Raw genomic sequence first — 23,796 nt, forward strand, 5'->3', positions numbered from 1 at the left:
CTACCGCTGTCATAAGCAGTAAGAAATATCCTATTTAGACTTGGTAACGCCTCATTTGTCACAGTTACAAGGAGCTTGGCTTGCTTTTGGGGAATGTATCAGGCTGAAACAGCATCAGATCGTTAAGTGGCGGGCAAAAATAGAACGAGGAAGGGTAAAAAGCGGCATCATGCTCGGCACACGATAGGTAGCCAAACCAGGAAAAATGAAGAACCATAAAAACGAGTCTGGTGTAGCAGCGGGATTGCCACTATCTGGTCGGTCATTTGAATCAAAATCTAAACCAAAGTCTGAAGTAGAAGAACTAGCGATTTGGATAGACGGCATCAGGAATCTTAGAGGTATGGTGTCTATTGAATCTGCGGTGTCGCAGTTAGATTTGTGCCAGTTTAAAGGTTTCGCTGATGCACCAGCGGAATGCTTACTGCATAGAAGATGACTGATTTCATGGGAGGGCGTAAAGCAAATGTCTACTAGATGTTGACATCCGAGCGGAAGATCCAGCAGATTAAAATCAATGCATGCCGGAGGCGTCTGAGACTGGTGAAGAGTTTTTCACAGTTGCATGTAGCGGATCGAGTATGTGAGTCTTAAATGAGTATTAAGTGAATAGTTGTTGGTGTGCTATCAAACGAGGTATGGCAGCTCCGTACCGTCATTGCACTGGCGTTCTCCGGTTTCTGAACAGCTCCGTGACTGACTTCAGTTTTGGGGAGATTGGGCGGGCGGCTGACAAACTGAGGACACTACTTACCCCACAAGGGAGGCACTTCACTGGCTACAATGTCATAAAGGCGTGTTCACAACTCGTCATCTTCAGCAGCTATTCTGCATGCCTACTGATTATAACCATCGAGAAATACGCGATTTTCATTGAATTCATGAGGTCCGATTGGCTGATAGGTCACATACAATCATCTTCGTCTAATTGCTCTGGCCAGAGCTCTACGGCGTTAGTCAGATATTAACTGACGGCTACCGATTAATCCCTCCTTGGACCTTAAACTACGGATGCACACAGGCTTTCGGGACGCACCGTGCCGAGATCCTGCACTTCAGTCAAGATTCACACCATAAGGTGTCCTCATGGCGGACTGGGTAAGAAGTACACCTTTGCGTTTTCTGGACCAGTCGGGACTAAAAACCAAAAGCATATAACTCTTCTGTGAACGCACCCGTGGGTCAAGCCTGAAGAGTATCACCGCACGGCGGGCAACGTTCACCAGCACAAAGATTCACGTTATATGATTCGCGATCAGTTGCACACCAGCGGCCACTGGTAGTGCCGATCAGAACGTTCACCAGCACAAAGATTCACGTTATATGATTCGCGATCAGTTGCACACCAGCGGCCACTGGTGGTATTCTGCCGATCAGACAGCCCACAAAAACCTAAGTTTATGTCCCCAGACTGCCGGCTAGGTTGCTATGCAGTTATCCCGACCACCGACAGGCAGGCCGTCAGTTGCACACTCTGAGTCTTAACGCAGCAGCACTTGCCTCTAATCATTGAATTCTTTATTGATGGATGTGGCGCTTTATGTGTTGAATTGACGCCCCGAAAGCAAAAAAGGACAAAAGGATGCAGCTCGCAATTTCTCAACAAACGCGTGTAAAGCCACTTCCGGAGCCATAGCGCAGCAATTTCATAATCAAACGTGCTCCAAAAATTTAGAAGCGAGGGTAATTAAAACTAATCGCATAAACGACGTTAGATTAGGATAATTTTTGGCATGTGCAAAGTGGCATGCGGCAAAGTGCAACATTTTGGCGTAAACATTTTTTCGCTCGCGATGGTATTGCAAAAAAGAATTGTGCATTCGGTGCGCAGCAAATAACTGACAGTAATTCGACAATTCAGCGGTTTTTGAGGGTACTGATTTCCTTCACGAATACAATCCATGACAAACAAACGAACACGATATAGGCTGGTTAGCGCGAGTGAATACCGTGAAGCACTTGAAGACAGAGCGTCATTCTGTGGAGGCTGCTACCCCGCTGTTGGTTTGCGCTTCAGTATGGGAAGATTTCGCGAAGCTTAAGGAAAAAATGCCTTACATGAGAAAGGAATATGCATGGTTGATATTTTGCCTGAAGTAACGGATAAATCAACAACAATTTTCCACTAAGGGGCCGATTCTGGAAGAGTATGTCGACGAAAGATCTGGTGCTGAGATGGCCACTACCTATTCTGTCAGGGATAGTGACTACAAGAATGGGAACTATTTAAAAAAGAGGAATTGTGTGACCTATTTTGAAGATTTATTCAGAGCGGTTGTCACACCGACGTAGTTGGTGATACTCGAGGGGGAGTGGTTATGGGTGAAAGCTCAAGCTGAATGGTGTATGTTTTAAGGCTACCAATAGTTTTGGCTGTTGTAAATTGGACATTTTGTAACACTTGCGTATGGTATAACCCGGTGACTATACCTCTTGCTGCAATACTCCGACGGATCTTGAGCAGGCGAAAGCCATGAGGATTAGCAGATTGATATATTATCGCGGCTTTCACAGAAGTTTGGAGGCATATTCGTGGGAGAGAGATCTGAAAGAGATACAACTGTTCAGGTCTTTGGGGTTCTGTACAGTAAATATAAAAGCAGGATCCTCTGCAGCAGATGCATTAGAGGGTGAAAACGTTGGTTGAACAAAGCCATGTCCGCTGTTGTCCCGTAGGTGAACAGGATGTTGAATTGTTCTCCAGCTGAGGATGAGTGAGCGTTGACGGCAATATGTTTTTAAGGTGGCTTCACTAAAGTTCCAAGCCGTCGGCGAACTGCAGCATCAAACAAATAGAATAATGTTGCGAAAGAAGGCCAGTGTATAGGCGATGAAGACAGCATTTCTAGAATATATCCTTGAAGGACTCTAGGGTAATCGGGACATGGACGTTCGGTTAGCAAGAGGCTGATGAACGTCGGAAGAAAGGCTCACAAACGTCCAAGAGTTTTCAGCACCGAATAGGTTCGCAATATGGGATTCTATCAATACTTCTGGGAACGTCAATGAAGTGAGGTGCTCGCTGGTTGAAGATGTAAACTCCACTCGGTTCTCACTTGGCATCCTGCAGCAAGTCCTATTTGGGAGATTCCTGTTTGGTTGGCTGAATTTTGCGTCGGCACACCCATCAGGCCGACGAAGCAGCTGCGCTCCCTGGTTATTCGCCTGGCGTTGCAGTTCAAGGCTCGGCCGCCATGTTTGTTGAGGCTGCTTGTTCCGGAGTGAAAAACTCTTCCATGAGGCCAGGATGAATTGAAGTCAGTCGTCCAAGGTACTGACCAGTCCACGGTTTCGACCATCTTTGGGACTTCGAAAGTTTCATGCCATGTATGATTGTGTTCATTTCACATGCTGCTAGTAACACGACGGGCAAGTCATGCACCTGGAATGTCACAGTTACTCAGGGATTCGTTCACTTGCATTTGGGGAATGCCATCGAGTGTTTCAGTGAAAAGGTCGGAGCGGGAGGTCCGTAGTGCAAGACCGACTTGTCTAGGCGTAGACGACCTGGCAGCACCTCGACCCTCGTGCTTCCTGGCGTGGCATGGCAGCAAAGCACCGAAAAAAATGCTAAAGCCTAGCAGTTTTGTACACCAAGATCCTAAAGCATCAAATAGTTCGATGAATATTTTGCTATTATGGGTTGTTTTGCACTATACAGCGGCTACTCCTCAGCATCGATTCATATTCCGTATGATAAGGCCACCAAAAATAAGCTACCGTACTCATTTGCAACTCTTCTGAAATGTGCAGTCTATTACGTTTCCATGTTTGTGTGTTCCGGAAGTACATTTTGGTATTTACAGCGGCGCTATTCTGAAGACAGCTGGCAGATACAGGCTTCAGCCATACTAGAACAACCCGTACCCGTGTAGGTTGACCTCGCAGTGCTGATTACCCCCGCAAACGTGTCTGAACTTCCAGTGATACCAGGATAGCTATCAGAACTCGTGGTTTAAAATCTAGCTTGTTTATTAAACAGGATGAACACATTTCTATTTACCTGAAATAGCTCCTGCCTATTTTGTGCACGTAACTTCACGACTTTCATGCCAGGCATCTTCCAACTTCCTGCAAATCTCCAAACACATCGTAGTTGTTCGCGTCAGGCTATAGATGTTTGAGGAGCGTGGTGGTAGCTTGTCGTTTTCCTTAGCTTTCTGGTGGAAGACTTGGAAGCGTAGACGCAGGCGGACGTCTTGTCTGAAAAAATCGTGACAAAAGTCACAAGACTCACTTGATATTCTTTGGTGAAACAGTTAGCTACCAAGGTGTCTTCAGATCCCTTTTATTTACTGACTATGATCAAGCATATGATAGTCTCAGCAAGGTCAATCATTTGCTAGAAAATGTCCTCAAGGAAAGTATGTTGTCATCATAATGATTTGGTGGATTCGGGTGTACGAAACAAAACAGCATTAACTCATGAAGTGAGCATTTTGTCGTCTGCGCCCTTAGAACGCTAACTGATTGTCATCTAGCTTTTGGTTGATCGTTGAAAGCGGTGGAGTGCCTTTTGGATTTACCAGTGTCTTGAGTTTATTGATGTCCATGCTAGTAGGATAGGGTGCAGTACAAAAGTTCATTTTAACGGTGGAACCTGTTGTCCTTTTCCCACAACGTTTTTTGCGTTTGGCCTTCTTACGCCGTGAAATCTCAGCTGCCTTATCATTATTCAATGTTTTACTTTAATGAGGTTCAGCTTCTGCAGTATATCATGCATTGACGTTCGCATCTTCTTCGATATCAGACGCTTTAGTCTATGGGCGCTGATCTGCTCACCTGCGATTGGTGAAGCTTGGGTATGAGTGCAAATATATTAGCTTGGGTACACCATAAATGGCATTCCTGGGAGGTGAACACCAAGCCTTCCTCCCATATGCCGTAAACACCACATCTCAGGTCACGGAACAATTTACTCCATGGTTTTCTTCTTGGAATTTTTCGGTGTGGTGGCTTAAGCATCAAGAGGAGACCAGCAGCCGATCCAAATGGTTTGCACATCTGCCTCACTTTCTTACCATTTCACACCGTGAAGCTGAGATCCTCTAATATTTAAACCCCGAACATCTCGATTTTGCAACAATAAAGTTCATCTTTAAAGAAGTCCTAGAAGGCCCCTCGGAAGACTCCACACATACGCCCTTAAGGTCATTTAAAGATGAAGTGTTCAAAGTGGTGTCGAACAATCTTCCATCCGGGCCCAAGAACCTCCAGATTCCTATTCATGTATCCGCCCCATTTTCGCTTGTGTCTTTCAGGTGATTGACAGCCGCCGAACAATAAGAATAAAACCGACCTGGGAAACGTGTATCAATCCGCGAATCCGCGAATCCTTTTGAGCCTAAGCCTGATTCTGAACCGAGCATTTTGACCTTTTCGGACCGTTATATCGCATCAGTTTTGCGTTACGAGTATTAAAGCGGAATTTTAAAAGTCATGGCTTGTGCCCTGCACTGAGCGATGGAGTCATTCAAACAACGCTTGGTTGCCATCAGGAACGAAGAGAATGAATTGAGGGACAAGCTGACTGAAGTTGAGGAAGAAATACGTTCGCTAAAGCAAAGCAACGACCAGGTAAATGGAAGTGGCCCTAGACTTTCCAATATCTTGTTGCAGTTGAATGGTGTTATCCATGGACTACAGTCTAACGAAAAGTTGTTGGTCTTAAAACTAGAGTCAGGAACTGCCCGCTTGAGGGATATGGAAACGAAAATCGCTGCACACAGGCTGCGACACTCTACATCAGAGCAGTAAGTCTGTGTGTAAACTCACATGCTCTAGAGGGGTCAAAGTATTGAATGCGGCCGAAATGAATCCTGAATCTAAGGAAGAGGATATTGAATCGGAACTCAATCAGAAACGCGAGGAAATACGGTTGCTCGGGTCACAATACGACGAGGTAACTTACTGTTCTAGCGACCATTTTCTCAGGTTGTCATTCACCAACAACACCTACAAACCGACGTGGTGAAAAAAGAACAAAAGGCAAAAACACTAGAAAAGTGTGTTTTTTATTTGTTCATCATGAACCTCGCGTTTAGAGCCGTCAATGAATTGGAGACGCAATATTCGGGCCTCATGAAAGCATGCGACAAGGCACAAGTCATTGAGCCGCACGTAAGCATTTATATATATATATATATATATATATATATATACATATATATATATGTCAGAATATGAAAGTGGCATACAAACGCTCTAGTTGAGGCCTTAGTGGGTCAACGCAATCAGAAAAAAAACGATAAAACGGAATTCTTCTGAGCTCTGTTCGCTGTTGGTATGTTGTCGATGTGGAGTCCAAAAATCTTTCGCAATGCATTTCCCTCGCATGCTTAACGTGCGGGTTTCTCACGTTCGCCGTACCCAGCCCACCAAAATACGGAGCCCGAAGTATGGAGGCATCGCCGTCACTAGTTCGGCCTGGTTTGGTCATGTTTCTTATCACTTGTGTGAATACCTCCTTCGGTGTCATCTAATGGTCATAGGATATCTCGCGTCCGATTGCGCTCACTGTTGTCCTCGGTTTTGGAACAAAAATTGACACGGATATAAGTCCCAACTACTCACTCTTACAACATTGATTGATTCTTGTATTATGTGTAAATATAGCGATTAGTATCCTAAACTACCTTGTGGGTAACTGGTAATAAAACTAATACAAAATACAGGTGTTATTTGAAAGCATATATTACAAATCTGGTGACTTCATCTTAATTGCATGGTTAAACCCACTATCGCGTATCTGGACTTGTCATCTGCATTACCACTCTACAAATTCTTTAGGGTGAAGTGAATGCTTTGCCTTCATCTTTTTTTGTCATCGGGCCTATCCACATCTCTCTGGATTGTGCTGGAACCGACTCATTAGGCTGTATTGCAGTTCTTCCTGTGATTCATCCGGATAGTTTGGGCACATGAAATATGTTTAAAGTGGTTTAGGATGAACACAGGCTACTTCACCAATTAACGCTGCAAGCGACTCGTTCCCAGTGCTTCTTATCCCTAACTGATGTTTGCGTGGGAGCCTGGAAGGATCCTGAAGTTAATTCCGGTTGGATTGTTGGAAGCAGGCGGTGATCTAGGCTAGGGAAGTCTAATTGTGTTCGTTCGTTTGCGAGCAAACAATGGGCTGGCGGAGTTTGACAATGGCAGTCTCGATAGTAGGGAATATTCGCCGTCGTACCATCTTCAGGTCCCGAGCGAACGCACGGTGGGCAACCTCAAACGATATACCTGCGTTGTTCAAGTGACCGATCTTGTCAGTGGTTTTCTCTGTGTCCAGTGGGATAGTAGCCCGGCAGTGTTGAATCCGTCGAGACAGTAACCGAACTGTGCGACAAATTGGGCGCGCACAAAAATCGTAAGTGAACCAGGTATCACAGTGGGCGAGTGGACGAGTGACAATCTGCCCTTCAGATTAGTTCTTCTCAGGACCACGCTTGTGAAAATGGCTAAGGTTCGGATCATGGAAGTTTCCGTTTGACTGACTTGATTAACATCCACTCTATAACCGATGTGGTGCCGTCCTTTAGGTAATTTCTGTTGATCAGATGTTTCCGGATGATTTTTTTGAGGATTCCATCTTCATGCCAGTGTTATTTATGCAATTCAGCTCTACTCGGGGTTCTCTTGGCAGATTTTGCGGCATCTGTACGCAATACAGCTAGTTCGATCCCGCTAGTGTTTTATGTACAGAAAACAGTCTTTTCTATTGTCCGAACCAAGCCTGTTCCATACAGACACACGTATTTTGTTGTTAGATTCCTACACAGCTCAAGCAAGTGAAATAAACCATCGATCGATACCTAATCCTTTGAGCATGCTCTACTTTCCAACCCACTTGGCATATCGGGAGTACTGGATTTTAACTTGGTTCTACGACCTGTGTGCCTTATTACACCTTTGAGCTAAACCTGGGTTGGACACGTTCTAGACTGCCAATTTGATCATCAGCCCATCGTCTTGGACGGGGCTATTTGTGTGACGATCTGCCGTCCATAAACTAACACTTTGGCATTTCCCTAGAAGTTACCATTGCCTTGTGAGCCGATAACTATGGTTTAGAACCCTAATTGGGGCGGGGCAGCTCAGTAATTAGAGCGCTAATTTGCCGATCGGAAGGTCCTTGATTCCAGTCCGACCTCCGCATCTCGACTCTCCCTGTCTAGTCTTGGGCAGTCTGGCAGTATTCAAGCCGTCGTGCTTCTTTTGGACACCTAAAGGGTGCTGCTGCTTAATGATTACTATATATATATATATATATATATATATGTATATATATGCTGGCACAAGGGTATCTAATAAGGTACATCCTCACTTGAAAGCTGGTGAGGCCGCTTTCAATATCCTGTACACCAAAGCCAACTTCTACTAGTTGGGTCATCATCATCGACAGCATGACATCAGTGTTCAACAATGATGCTTCACTGCCGTACAACCATNTACATGTATATGCTCGTCACTTTGTCAGCTTCCTATCCCATGTACACTAATTATTTCCTCAATTAGAAATGGCCTCACGGCACACAGACCATCACAGGTTGTTCGCCAGGTTACCTTACTGTGCGGGTGGATATGTGAAAATATGCTACCATTGAGGCATTCCCCTCGCTCTTTCATGCGCCTCTTCTCTTTCCTCTCCCCTTTCTGATATCCCCCTTTCGGCCCATCCATTAGGACTTGTAACCCCATTCGCCTAGCATCTTTCTTAGGTGTGAAATATGTTAGTCAGTCGGTGCTGACAGCCTTGGGCACCTCGAAATCATTCGTCAATACTCGACCCTATGTTTGTCTGCTCGTCTTTGATGTTCACACCAACATGCTGCTCTCGCTCACATACTGGTCCGAGCTCGGAGTGGTTCACTGGCTAAGGCGCGGATTCACTGGTCGGACGGTCCGTCGTTCGAACCCAACTCCAGCATCTCGACTGTCCCTCTCTAGGCTTGGGTAACCTGGCGCTATCTGAGCCCTTGTGATTCTTTCGGGTGGCAGGATAGCTAGGCACTGAAAAGGTGTAACAGCTGAACAATCATTATACTCTTGAAAGTGATGTGTGCCGTGCGTGGGAACCAAAGGTTCAGGTTCCAGACCGTTGCGCTAACTTTTCCAGCATTCTCCCTTCCAGCAGCATAACTCTCGCTATCTGGAAGTCACTGGATGGGCTGTGCCGGTGTCGGCGTCGTTCTGAGTCACAAAACGGAGCCGTCATTGTTTGGATGCTCGTTGGTGATAGCCTCTTTTTAGCTCTTTCGTTTGACTATGTCTGTGGAGGAATTCCACAATCCGATGTTGATCGTTGTTTGTTTATTTTGTCTGCTGATTTCCCAAACGACTGTGTGTCTGACACCATCAGACAGCCTTTAAAATGCTTTCACTCTCGAATGGCGCGCTTAAAGATCAGATCTTATAGTTACCGTTGATTTGAGTGCACAAGTGGACGGATGTAGCGCATCTGAGACTCAGCTTGTCATTCAAATTAGATTGGGCCTGGTGTGCACAGGCAGCAGTCTTGAATGTGTACTTATAGCCCCAATAACCGGAAGACCGAAGTTGTTCAGCCAGGTAATGCCCTCCAGCAGCGTGCCAGTCACGGATCCAAAATGAGCACATTACTATCTTTGGCGATTACTTGAATCTGTAACTGACTGTCGCCCGTTTTCGGAACGCGTGTGGATTCTAATCACGTATTCGTCCGCAGTCATTTACCTCTTCGCTTTCCTGAACCTAGTGGATGGCCTGGCACATGTTGTGTTGACCATATTTCCGCAGTCCATCGGGTGATGGGAGCGCTCAGTTAGAGGATATCGACAACTTGCGTGAGATATCCGAGGAACTCAAAATATCGGTGAATATTGACAAGCGGCATCATCTATCTACGGAGCAAAAGGGCACGCTCAGTTACCGCCTGGAAAATGGACGTTTAAGGATCCAGTCATTTGGCATTTGGGCATTGTGGTGCTCTGCGAATTGACAATGGAGGACCTATGACACAAGTGATACATGGGACTTTCCTAGTCTTTTGAGCACTCCGGCGCTGCTGGTGCTGGACAACAAATCTCGTGCCGAAATTGATGAGTACCTTCATTTGTAAGAGTGAACGTCACGGAGGCGATTACTAACTCTGGGTACTGTCGGTGCGTCTTACCTTCTAGGATGGTCGCTCTATGCATGGCTGGAAATGCTGCAAGATATGACTGTTAATCGACATCAGTTGCATTCTTGTTATCACCGTCTATGCAGATTGTCTGAAGGTATAGGACCTCAGGTTAATGGCACTGGGCTGCAAATGAGTCCTTCCTTCTCCACACACATTTACTTTCGCACATATTGAGGTTCTTAAATTTGCTCAGAGGGGTGTCAGTTTTGGATGCTGATCTGCCGATGGGGATGAGGAGAAGAATCTGATCTATTCTAGATTGGTTGATATACATTACTAAATATGCCAGCATTAGAATACAGACCAATTAGGGTGAATGTGATCTTCGTGCTCAAGTTGGTCCATCTAGTGCCAGGAAAAAATGGGAACATGAGGGTACAGCTTCAGGTTAGAGAAGAACGTGTCTCAGAGAGCTTCATCTGTGTATTCGTTATCGTCTCGAATGACAAACCTTTGGAACAGTCTACCAACAACTGTAGCAACGAAGTAGACTGTAATCTTTAATACTAGCTATATTCTCACTTATGGAAGTTGTTGACCACCTGGACACATGACCGGAATCCTTGAGGGGTTTACTCCCGAACACTGATCCCAATGTGCACACTGTAGAGTACTATAACTGCGGACCGAGGCAATGCAGACCAATCATCTCTTGCTGTCAACTTACTAAGACTATTCCCAAAATTATACTTGCAATCTGCAGTCACTGTACTGCCCAGATGAGCTGTTTATTGTGCTGGGATGTGCGACAGGTTAGTCTGATTCACACGGATACGGTTGCGCGACCAAATGAACATACAACTCTTTGAAATGCTCCTCAATTACAGCTGATTTGACGCTCTCTAGCTGCAAAGCTGCTACTCAACGGAAGCGCAAGAGCCCGGGTTGATTTGTCTCATCCCAGTCAACAATGTGTGACTAATTGCAACACACGATCTATACCTGGCAGTTGTGGCCAGATGGTCATTCTCAACTGCAGTCGGACGGAAGTATTTATATTAATATGTGTAGTATATCTCGTTGCAATAAATTTTGATGGTAAGGCGCTAGATAGTAACATCATCGTCTCACTCTCTTCTTGTGTTCAAACCTAGTGGGGTCTTTGCGTCTCCCGGCTGGATTTTACGTGACCCTTGCGCGTGGCTGGAAGCCCTGAACGACATGGCACAACTGATCCTAGTGGCATGCTGTCATTACCTAGTTGTACTGTCTAGCCTCTGTTTTTGCCGGCTGGAGTTTGCCAAATACGCCGGATCAATCTTACTGATGACACCTTAATTCAACGCGAACCTCAAACTTATTTCTCGCTATTAGACACTGTTGTTGGTATTATGGCTTCTTCACACTATCCCCTACTTTCTCCTTTCCTTTCTACTCTTCAAAGCTTTCTCTCGTGGTTGTGTGACAGTTAAGTGCCAGCATGCATTACTGGTGTATTGGTGTCACTGATGATGGTGATAGAGGATTTCGAAATTCACTGTTTTATCAGCAATCATGGTAGTTCGTTAGGCATTAAACTAGACAGACTACTTCCACCTACTGAAACTGCCTAATTTAAATTCAAAGCGGATGTTCCGGAACGGTTGATGGCGTAGGCATGAGCGGGTTTCGCTGATCGGTTTTAGAAAATACTTATCTGGTTGTGATCGAACGGCAATTATATGATGATGTTTCTCCCACAAACCTTTAAAAACGTTATATTGACGATGTGTGGCTCCTCAATTTCGGCACATTCATAACCCTAATTACAACTTACACCCCCATTTCGTTTGTATCTTTTGAGACAGTTTTCTTACCAGGCAGCACCCTCAAAACTTAATTGCCCTGTAAGCGATATTACAGGTTTTATTTCTGTGGATTTTACGATAGGCTTGGTACGAATCTGTTTCGGAGATGCTGAAAGGAATTGTGTTTTCAGCTTACTCAAGGTGGAAGGGATTTTAGCGAAGGCTATGTTACACAGTAGCTGTCCACGGATTGCAATCACAGCATCAAATGACAGGGGCGGAAACGGTGTTTTCAACGTAATGCATGGCAGACGCGACCATCTGGTCGCATATTGGGCGCTAGGTACGTGTTGTGAGTTTTTCACTGCAAAAGCGCGAATTTGTGGGGTATAATATCATTTCTCATTGCGAAAGATGATTCGGCTCCAATAGTGCCTCGACTCACCACTGTCCATGATGTTACTTCATTTTATTGAAGTTTTCGGAAAGTCTCTTGGCGCCACTCCAGAATATGCAGCTAGACTAAGTTTGGGTGGGTTTTGGAATAACGAAAACGTCTGTATTTGTGGGATATTTACTACAATATAAGTTGATGACAATCGTTGAGTAACATGAGTAAACAGGATTAGTGGAATGAGTGGTGCACTTTTCATATGGGCGGTGGAGAAACCGGTAGTTTCAGTCTTGGACCATATGCACTGCCGTCAGTAATGTTACAGTTTTGATGAGGTATTTGTCGGGGTCCGAGCTGTCGCTGAAAAACTAGTGTAATCCTTGCTGTAACATTAGGAATCCGAAATGACAGCGAAAATTGACTTTAGCACATACCAGCTTTTGAAAGCTGTGGTGCTGTGCAAATAGTGGGGTTGTTTACAAACTTTATCGGTTACCTCATGTTCATGGTTATGATCCATTGCGAAACCTTCAGTGTCAATCCTAGACTGCTTTTGTCCACAAGGCCTCGGCAGCCAATAGAGTAGATCTTGTTTCGACGGTTTTCCATGTTCTGTGATTTGCTGAATCATACCGTAGATTTTCTTCAAAGTGTCTGAAGAATCTCCTTTCAACCCGACCAGAGGATAAAGTACTACTAACATATTCGGTGGTCCTCCGGGTTTTGTTTTGGAATGTGTACGCCGGTCAATCGCTTAAAAGCCACTGCCGCTGTGATGGTATGTTGGTCTTCATCCACTCTTCCTGCTTAGGCTTTTGGATCAGAGGCCTTGATCGTCCCCTAATTTGGGCATCCTGCTATTATCCGTGAGCTTTGCAATGGAACGAAATTCCCTGCCACAACAAACATCATGTGACATCACTAACCTTTAGGAATGACAAACGTTTAAGCGTAACTATGATTTGATTTAGCCTTTCTTTCTATACGCTTTCATTATAGTTCTTTATCCAACTCTGTTGAGGCTATTCCGTGCTTCTATTTACCCTCAGTGTATCAACCCGAGCGGTAACCACTTCCCAGTTAAATTCATGATATATATATATATATATATATATATATATGTATACCTGATCACTTGGCCTTTCTCCCGATCAGTAGTCGCCCCCTTGGCGTGGTGATCTGGTTGATTTCTGCCCTGGATCATGGGACTAGGACTCACGGGATTCAACTATGCCAAGGATGACCGAGTGTTTTTAGCCAGACTGTGTACACCAAGCAGTCATATGGGGATAAAGGTGCACCGTTTTTCTGGCCAAGCCATCTCTCTAGGCCCAAGTGTGCGGGACTGTCAAATCATTGGTTCCGAGCAGAATTTCCCAACAAAACTCCACTAACTACTCTCCGATCACGCAGACGCTAAAGTGGAGGTTTGGAGGCAGAGCCTTCGGATAAAACCCCACATCCACTCACTTCATTATAGGTCCGACTTTCCAGTCAGCGTAGGATGCCTCATCATCCATTGTCCTCTCTGAGAACCTGCGAGTTTATCATTTTTGAGTATAGCTCTGCACAGTATTGTGCGGGCACACATACCCATTCGCTTTCCCTCCGGAACACACCGGTTGATACAGTCATTCAGTTCATCACTTGCAAAGCGTCTCTGCAGCTCAGCAGTATCGAGATGAGTTGGCTGAAAACTTCCCAAAATTTGATGGGCACACTGGTGATTCGGATGACGACGGAAGGTGAAACAGGTCATAATCACAGCTTTTGAAACCTGCCAGAGGACGCCCGGCCACCTCATGAACACTGTATCCCGCCATGATCGGTAGCTGTGGTTGAAACCATGAAAAACACGCCAAATCAAATGATTCAGCTGTAGTCCCCTTTCGGTGCCTAGCCGCCATGCTAACGAAAGTAGCTACGATGATTGGGATATTGCCAGGTTGCCCAAGCCTAGACAGGAGCAGTCGGGTTGCTGAGGTTTGCTTCGAACCACGGACCTTCCGGTCCATAAGCTGGCGCCTTAACCAATGAGCTATTGTGTGCTGTCTTGACCGCAAAAGCCGGCGGAATGTTTAAGCCTTTTGCAGCAAAAACAATCGCATCCTGTTCCAACTACTCCCATCAAATGGTCCGAGGAAAGAAAGCTGTCAGCGAAATTATCTTCGAATAGAATGGGACCTCAGACCATTCACGGAAACGTCGTTTTGAATGTATGGCTGGACTTCGATGCATGGTTTTGAGCTGAAGAACTGAACTGCATTGCGTTCTTTTGAAGTATAGGCACAATTGTCGACGGACCTGGGTCCTGAATTTAAGGAATATCAATTCAAACAGGTTCGGCTAGCGGTAGGTTGATGTCGTCTTATTTGTGAATGAAATGAACTCCCAACTTGGTCTTGTGTATCTTGTGGGGGTCGTTTAGGCGATTGATTTGGTTCAGAAGCCTGGTGAGTTACCAGTCGTTTACGGGCCAGCAACTATTTTCGACATCATCCTTTATCGTTGGCTAGCCCTCGACCTGACACACGCTGACGATCAACATGGTTAGGTGATGTGACAATCACACCGATGAAGAGTGCAAATGTCGGCAATAATTGAAATGAGCGTGTGTGCGTACATCAATGAATGGGTGGACGCGAGCATCTGTATGTAGGCACTCACAAAACGCTATGCGCGGGTACCGGAAAGAGGATTGTGGTACAAGTAAGCCAACAGTACTGGAACGAAAGGAAACTCTACAAGATCACCGATCCAGACTTACGTTTGTTCTGGCTTACGCGGCTTAATTCTGAGATCGCGTAGCCAATGCACAGGTCTTCGTAGGCGGATACAAGTGTTGCCGATTTATTACGGGCAGCTTTGGCTCACCAACATCTATCAGAGCTAATTAGAAACATCACAGGCCAGCGGATTCAGTGCTGGCAATTAGTATTTTGGTCACGAAGGACCATCTTTATAAAAGGCTGTGCTAACAGCTTTCAAAACAATTAGTTTGGCCAACACAATATGACAAATTGAAGATTAAACTTCCTCAAAGACGACAACCTTAATTGACGCTAGAAAAGTCCTCTAGTGAAGAGCCCGTGAATGCAGAAAGCTTGATATGTAGAAAAGACCATGCATCACGAAACAGCCGTACGCTAAAACTCCAGATACGGATGACCGGTCTAAAGAGCTCGGTGGTCAGTGAGATGATCGACGAAAGCAGGTGGTTCAGCAGTCTGCTATCAGCAACATCGCGATTGCTCAGCGGTTAAGGCGTGAGCTTACTGACTGGAAGGTTGATCCTAACCCCCTACATCGCAACTGCTGTCTAGTCTTAGGTAACCTGATAGTATCTTATCCCTCCTGCTTCTTTCAGGTTGCATGACAGCCCGGCACCAAGAGGATGCAACATCGCGACGATTATTATTATTATTATTTTATTATTATTATTTAACATCTGGAATGATAGACTGAGCAACTCAGTCGTCCCTGTGACATGGCCACTGATTCACACCCACGAGACAGAATGGGTCGGGGAAATCACTCCACATCGGGAAAAGAAAACAATAAACAATCTCTTTAGGCTCAACAGTGCGAATGGTCCAGACAATTTGCTTTTCAATAGTCAGAACTAGCCGCTTTAACCTCATGTTTCCACGTTGTGGGCTATTTTCTGTGAAGCTTCTGCAAACGGGAGTTCGGAGTTGAAAATAGGGCTTTCTTTAGTAGACGACCGTCAGGCCCCAGCCACCGTGTTTTCTGCCTTATCAAATCCAACTCATTTCCCAGTAATCACTTACAGACCGCTCAGTTAAGTACAACCTGCTATTTGATGCCTGCTATACTACGCGGACACTGGTGAAGGATTCAAGGGTTCACAGTCATAGGTTAAGTCTGCTCTCGCGGTCGCTCTATAGACCCGTTCTTTAACCTTCTTGGTATTCGTTTCTGACGTCAGAGACAATGCAATTTGGCTAATATTGCTCGTGTTCTGAGTCTGTCCACTTACAACTGGGGTTAGGCCTATACACTTATGGTTGGGGGCAGTCGCTTTGAGTTTCTGTTTTAAGTAAAAGTATAATGATTCGCCCCATATTGTTGGAAGGTATTCCTTTTCCAAATTTTATTAGGCAGCCGAAAACGATGATTACTCAATCGGTTCCAAGCGTGTTTTAATCGATTTAGCAATCACACTCTTCGGTCTCATGAAAGGTGTCGAAATTTGACACCACACGATTGCATGATCTGAATCGACTTGGGTAGTCCAGAAAAATCTACAGTCAAGAGCAGAGCCATCAGTTGCTAGTGCCTATATTTAGTCCGTCCCCATGCTTTTCTGTCGGTAGGTGGCTCAACGGTGTCTGCTGCGTACGAACACAACACTGTTACGAAACAACTGGTGATCGGTAGAATGCCACAAAGGATAACCATTACATTTTGATTGCAGAATAAAAAGGCCACCAAGTCGCTCCTCGGATAAACTGAGACGTTCTACTTGAGCCGGCGGCTAGAATAATATCTGAACACATCGTTCTCGATAGCATAGTGGTTAGTTATTTATAAAACGTGTCTCATCGGATTAGAATGGGAGTTACAAACCAGCAGCGCAAGGGCGGTTATTTACGGGATCCAATCGAGTGGAAAAACCTCAGCCAAAGTTAGGGGCGATACCAATGCCTGCAGCAGATGCAAAATCGCCTGAGGCGTGGAGGCAGTAGATCAAATATCGCACTTGAACCTCGACCTATGGCTGAAGTGTACAGAAGAGTTATTTTTGCGTGGAATAGGAGTGGGGTTAAAACAATTTCAAAATGTAGGAGTTATCAGCACTAGCCCGCCCCGGTGTATATGTAACGGAAGGTGACGGCACCGCGCGACGGTATTGGTATCCGTACAGTTCTTCGTTGTATGCGGACCGGCGTAGGGGACGTTTAGGATCTTCAAGCAAAACATTTCGCTTAAGAGTTTGACCGCAGAGCATCAATGGTTTGTATGATGCTGCCAGAGTAGTATGGTTTTAGGATACATATAGCCCCCAATTTGGACGGCCAGGAGATTGTGTTGATGTATTGTCTACCCACTGATAAACCTGGAATGAGTTACTCTGCAAATGTCACAATGCCCACTTCTAAGGTAGCTCAGTGGGTCACCTTCACACTTCAGTGAAGTTCAGGCTCCGTGGCCAATATGTGGAGCCGACACATCGACTTTCTTGTTAGTGACAGACTTGATAACGCTGCTGTTTGTCCCACTGCGGGAAGTAAGGGTGAATGAGCCTCCTGTATTTGACTACTGACCTTCGAACTATCGTCCGAGTCTAGTGGGAACAAATCAGCGGTGCTGCTGTAGGTCGAATGGTTTTGGGATGGAAGAACTTGAGTCGCACATTGTGCCGGTTCGCTCATTTGTTTTTAATGTCATCTTTCCAACTTCTTGGAAAGCCATTTATTGCCAACACTGGACTGAGCTTTAAAAAGCCATTTATTGCCAACACTGGACTGAGTTTAAACATGTCAAGTAGTAACCTAGCAACGAGGCACGACGATGTCCGATAAACTCAGTGGCTGTCTCTTGATGAGGACCCAGAGGCCAAATCTAGAGTCACTGACAAGTATGGCTGAGTCACGCGACTAAACTGTTGTTTTCAGTGCACAGCCACCGCCTCACGATCCCAACATTCATAACAAGACGTCCTGGTAACACCGCTACCGTCACTACCAGATTTTTAATCGTTTGATGCGAACTACTGCTTCAAACTGTCTATTCGCATTCCAAACATAACCTTTGAGTGAAATGCAAACCGGATACTTAGGGCGGTTGCTGTTGGTGGTCTGGCTTTTAACTCGCTACTTTTTTCAGCTTTTTCATTCAAATCACGATGAGCACTTTCGCTAGGTATGGTAGCCAGGTCGGTTGCTGCTCTATCATTAGTGATACATGTGCTGTCTATCAGCCCCTAGTCTCATGGTGTCCTGCCTAGTCACATACTTAAATAATTATGCCAAAGGACTGCGAAAGATGAAAGCAAGTTGTCACAATTTTCTTCCGTCACAATGCTCCGTAGAGTCTTAGTCTTGGCCACATTACTCTGTTTGTGCCGCACTTGAAAACCAGTGTTGACAGCTGGTCTCTTCAGTGGGGTTGGTGCTATAATGAATCATTTCGGGCGGCAAGCCAGTGACAATCCTGTTTGTCTAATGTGGGATCATTAAGGTTCTTACTAATTATCTTTTAAGCCTTTAGTATGAAAGGAGCTCATGAGACGATGGGTAAACCAACATCATGAATGTGATGTTTCACAATTTCAAATGAATTTACATCCGGGAAACTGTTTAATTTGAAGAACTTTAACTCTTAGTCTTTCTGAATCACGAAAATGATTGTTAACGATAACTTACTTGTCTGTTTATAGATTTATTTGTGTGTTATTTTCATCCAAAAGGCGATGAAAGTAAGAACGAAGATTTCCCACTCAGTTTAAATACTGTGATGATGCTGGGTGGTGTTCATGCCATTGCATCTTTGCAATGGATGTGATAAAACCTGCTTATTCATTTCCGTTGCATATTTCCAACAGAAAATATCAAAAATGTTGTCTGGTTGCTTTTTCCTATTCCGCCTGGAGTGGTACCACTAGGTTTGCTTTGTGTTTTCTAGGTCTGAACTCGGTCGTCATCCACATAGTGGTACATTATTGTGCGATCGGTTTGACGACACAGTGTCAGGATTTTTATAAAAGAGAGAGCACCTTAGAATGTACCTCGTCTAGTTTTTCAATACTGACTTTGTCTAGGATCTACAAAGTGTAACCACGCCACATGTTGGAAACTAAGTACCAACTCCGAAGCCTGTTCCTTATTTACTTACCACACACGGCTGAATTACAGAGATAAAGGAGTTCAACTTCCGGATAAGAAAACTCGATAAGAACTTAAAGGTAAGGTAATCTCAAGATGGATGGAGGTGATCGTTAAGTATGCTTTTGAGCAGTTGGATGTTGTATGAATTAAGGAAAACAAAATGATGGGGTGTTTGGGAAAGAGGAAAGCACTTTGTCTCTACGGGTGGGAAAACCTGGTAGAAATAGCTGGATAAATATGGATGAGCAACACGATCAGCAGATATCGGCTGCGGATATCGGCTAGGATGATAGGAAGTGTAATGTAATGATAGAGGCCACGTACCGTCGGTTGGAAGGTGTAGGCAGTGAACCGTAGGATGAATATGCACCAGGCTCCGGATGATATTATCGGTGACCAACTGGGTACTGCAGTCGTACCAGGTTACTTACCACCTTAGCAGTGCACTAAGAGATATGGCACTACAATGAAAGAAGTGTGATGTTATGGTGAAGTTCAGAACTGATGCCTCTCAAGTGTTACACACCTGTTCGACACTGGCACATTATTCCATCATATTTAGGCCGCTGACTGGTAAAAACAAGTTGGATGTGTTTGGTTACTTTTTTCTTTCCTCAGGTCCGCACTGAAAGGCTGTACATAACTCCAGCAGGTTGTAGCATAACAACTGTGCCCAAACGTGCAACTGACGGGTTAATCCTTATCGGATGCTACCCAGCCATCTCTGCTTCACACAAACCACTCCGCTGGCGTTATAAAAAGGTCAATGTGTATTGTACCCTGTGTTGTAAGTGTTAGCACATTAGGCCGCAAAATCGATTGGGCTGACCGGTTGCCCCCCCCCCCGTGCACGGTGCTCTCTTACGTCCCTTGGGTTGATAAAAATACTCCATCTGCTAATGTCGAAGTCTACACGATGTTTAAAGACAAGTACAGAAATTTACGGATCACCCATCTGTGTGAAACTGTGGTGGTCATGTCCAGCTAACCTTTTTGGGCAGCACAGCAAGAGCAGTATGTGCATTGTTTTGGCTAATATTGTAAGTTGGAGAGACCCGGTCGGTTGAAACGTGATTAACCCAGTTATGGTTTACGCAACAGACCTTCATTTGGAAAATTTATTTTGACAGGTATGAAGACGAGTGGTTCTCTTTATGTCCCAGAAGAGTGTAGTTTTGAGGGAACTGCTGTATATCAGTACCGGGTATTGTGATGTGTTTACCATCATCCTATTCCAAATATGGCTATTTGGTCAGTCGTTAGATGGGCATGGGAAGTCGAGGGTTTTTCTAACCAGTTTCTGAATACAAAAGGAAGCACCGTTGTTTTTATATAATGCTCTTGACCACATAGTTTCTTCAATAACTCTTGCTTACTTAAATGTCCCATGATTGTTATCCAAACTTCTATAGATATCACCGTTGACAACACACTTGTTTAAAACCAGGGCTTCACTGCTGTACAAACATGCTTTATTTGAAAGCCTTGTAGTAAAGAATAGGGTGCAGCATGTAGAAGAGGGGCCTGGTTCTTGTCTACTACAATCACCGCCAGGTAATTACCCCTCCGGATACTTGTTTAGACAATCTGGATAGAAACTGGTGCCAAAAACGTCACTAACGCGACAAACACCTGAGTTTTGGTGATTCGTTCATTGGCCCCATCTGTCACGTTATATTCGGCGCCCGTACAATCTTAAAGCCAATTGAGGCCTTCCAGGACCCAGATTACGTCTCCTTTGGATTGTAGACTGTGTCCAAGACGATGATCTTACACTTTGTGGGAAGGACTTGACCCGAGTTTCGCTCTCATTAGAACCCAGTATAGCCAAACTCAAGTCCAATGCTTTGTCCTTTTGTTGTGGACTCCCCAGGGTAAGTACGACACGACGGGAAGAGGACTGTTCAAACAAGAATGATGTGAGCGTCAGTGGTCTAAGTTGATAGCTTCAGCAAACGGTGAGCCGGTAACAGGAATGAATCTGAGCTGGCTTTATTTCGTTCGTAGGCTTCAGCTGCCTACGATGACGTTTGGAACAAAGTGTCATGTGTCATAAGGGTTATTGAGAGCTTACGATGTCACATTGATTTCCGAAAGAGTTTAATGGCGTCCTAAATATCGTTTGGGTTTGAAACAGCTTTGTGTGACAGGTGTACTGAGCTGCTATTGCAAGCAACCGACCGTTTAGAAATTCAGGTTAACAGGATTAAATGCTTTTGGGTGTCAATACAAGTGAGCCCATATTTTGGTTTGATTACCTCTTCTTCTCTCCGCTGAACATGCATGTAGCTTCACTGCAGTATGGTCCTCTTGTGGCTGACATGCCCTTTTTGGCCTGAAAAGTTTTAGCCGGAGTTCAGGGATGTCAATAAAATGTTGACTAATAATTGTTACTCAATCTTTTGCATTACGCAGTGTTATCGTAAAAGCGCTGTTCCGGAAAACACCCTAACTAAAGCGATTATCTTTCCTTTTATGTTCCCAACCAATCTTTTACCTCATTACTGCAGGAAGAAGCGATTGACGATCTGGAAACACGACTTCGGGACCTGCAGCGTCAATTGGAGACGGTGAGCGAAGGTGTCATACCGGCCCAGCCGTTTGGCCTTAGCTACACAGTTTTGACTAAATAAACAAATAGTGGGACCAATGTCATCCACCAATTCCGCCGCTGTACTCCCATGGGGTCACGTTTTCTAGGGTTCTATTCAGTAACCACACTTTGTACAGTTGTGTGTGCCTTTATGATTCGCGATTGTGGTCTGCTTTTTCGAAAGAATTAACAATTGATTTCGGAACTGTATGGGCACCGTAACACTTGGCAGGTCACGTGACATCAACGGACTAGAAAGCAGGCTGATTAACGATAGTCGTGTAGGTATTCCTCGCTAGTGGTAAGTAAGTTCCCGAACTCTTGTCAATGATATCAGTCAACGTGATTAAAATCCGACCAAGTCTGACAGTACATAGCTATTTCTCTTGTTTCCAGCATTATCGGTTAACGAGACTGTAACAGCTGGAACCACCGTAGTACCTTTGCACATTTTATTGCCGCACTCATTTGAATTGACAACGTATTGTTTGTGAAGTTAACAAATCAACTGACATATATATGTATATAATATGCCCACCCATCGGAATACTTTCCTTATCACTCCACGTATTCACCGCGTCACTCGTCAGTGTTTCTGCTCAAAAGACAGCCTGATAGTTGTTCGCGAGACCGAATTTTGCATGACGACGGACGAAGGCGACGTTTTTTCTAACGATCGTAGCCCCTCGCCCACAGCTCTGCATTAACCAGCGAAGCGTGCGTGTGTTTGTCAACGCATACTGGCGGCTTTGCTATGCACACAGCGTGATGTGCATAGTTGACTGAAAGCAAACATTGATCGACCAGCTACGCTTTACGTTCGCCTGAGAGCACTATGTGCGCTTCACTTCACGCCATATCAGCCTCTTTTTCGAACCCCGTGACACAAATCTCCAATCTGATAGATTGCTTTCGCAAGAAGCACTTTTTAGGGTACCCACAGTCACTATGGTTAAAAGACTTAAGTAACCTCTAGTACCATGTTAAGTCGCATACTCTTCCGTGAGTATCTCCAATGCGTTCGCTTCCAAACAGGGCGAGTAGGCTGCTGAGCCTTCGACGTACAACTGAAGGTACGTTGCACGTTCGTAAGAGGACGTCAATCGATATCTAGCAGTATCCTATTCCTCTTGGCAAGCATACCTTGGATGCCGTGAAATTCTGGTGTTTGTGACATACCAAACCAGATCTCTCCGGTCGTCCAAATTCAAGTTATCATGAGTTTTCCCATTGTGCTACCTAACTATTTTTCTCCGTGTCATTACAAAGCACGAAACTAACTCTCCGCAAACAATACACCTAACTGCTTGGTTAACTAAGAAATCCGTGCTCATTAATTCTGTGAGCAATGGATGAAATTAGCTTGAGTATGCAAGAGTCCTGGCTGACTTCGTTAGTGAACTGTGAGCCATTGGATTTCGGATGTCCTGGTCGAATGTGTCATCTGCAATGTTGATTTTCAGAGATGTTCACGTATCGGCTATTATTTCCCGACCAGTGGCGCTATACGGGGTATTTCCGATTCTAACCAGCTGACTTTCATTGCTTTGCGTATTTCATATTTTTCTATGATGCTTTGCTGCTTTGATAATTCACCTATAGCGCGATCATTCGTTCCATGACATGATTCTGATTCTGATTCTATTTTAGGCAACCGACGCGTATGAGACATCGGAAAGAGAGATTACTCGTCTGGATAGGTTAATATCGAAAAACAAAGGTAAGTACATCCGATTTGGCTGCAAGCGTCTCTTCCTCTTGTAGCCGATCTCCAAAAACAGCAATCAGCCAATGAATCCCTGAAGAAGGAATTGGACGGGATATTCGCCGAACTTGGCTCTGCCGACTAGCCCTCTGATCGGCACCAACACAACGCATCGAACATAACACATTAAACCCTTCCTCATCCTGCGCTGCCAATTCGACCGGGTCAGACGTCCGTGTTTTGCCTCAGCCACTGCATTTGTCGTATGTGCTACTCACTGTTCCCTCCTATGCTCTCTTTGTCTCTGTCCCACGCACTCGCTTCTTCTCAACAACCGACCAACCCCTTGAGCGGTAACCACTAT

At 44.9% G+C, this 23,796-nt stretch overlaps 1 protein-coding gene across 1 annotated transcript; it reads left to right on the forward strand.

The window, feature by feature from the left end:
- Window positions 1-5,463: 5,463 nt before the first annotated feature.
- On the forward strand, window positions 5,464-23,577 carry T265_01994 (hypothetical protein; the record flags this gene model as incomplete). The annotated part of the gene is made up of 6 exons (XM_009166132.1): window positions 5,464-5,753; window positions 5,785-5,902; window positions 5,935-6,120; window positions 21,645-21,704; window positions 23,378-23,447; window positions 23,492-23,577. The coding sequence occupies 6 exons, from the start codon at window positions 5,464-5,466 to the stop codon at window positions 23,575-23,577; spliced, it is 810 nt and encodes a 269-aa protein (XP_009164396.1).
- Window positions 23,578-23,796: the final 219 nt, after the last annotated feature.

This window comes from Opisthorchis viverrini, assembly GCF_000715545.1.
Source record: "Opisthorchis viverrini unplaced genomic scaffold opera_v5_22, whole genome shotgun sequence".
NCBI classification, from domain to species: domain Eukaryota; kingdom Metazoa; phylum Platyhelminthes; class Trematoda; order Opisthorchiida; family Opisthorchiidae; genus Opisthorchis; species Opisthorchis viverrini.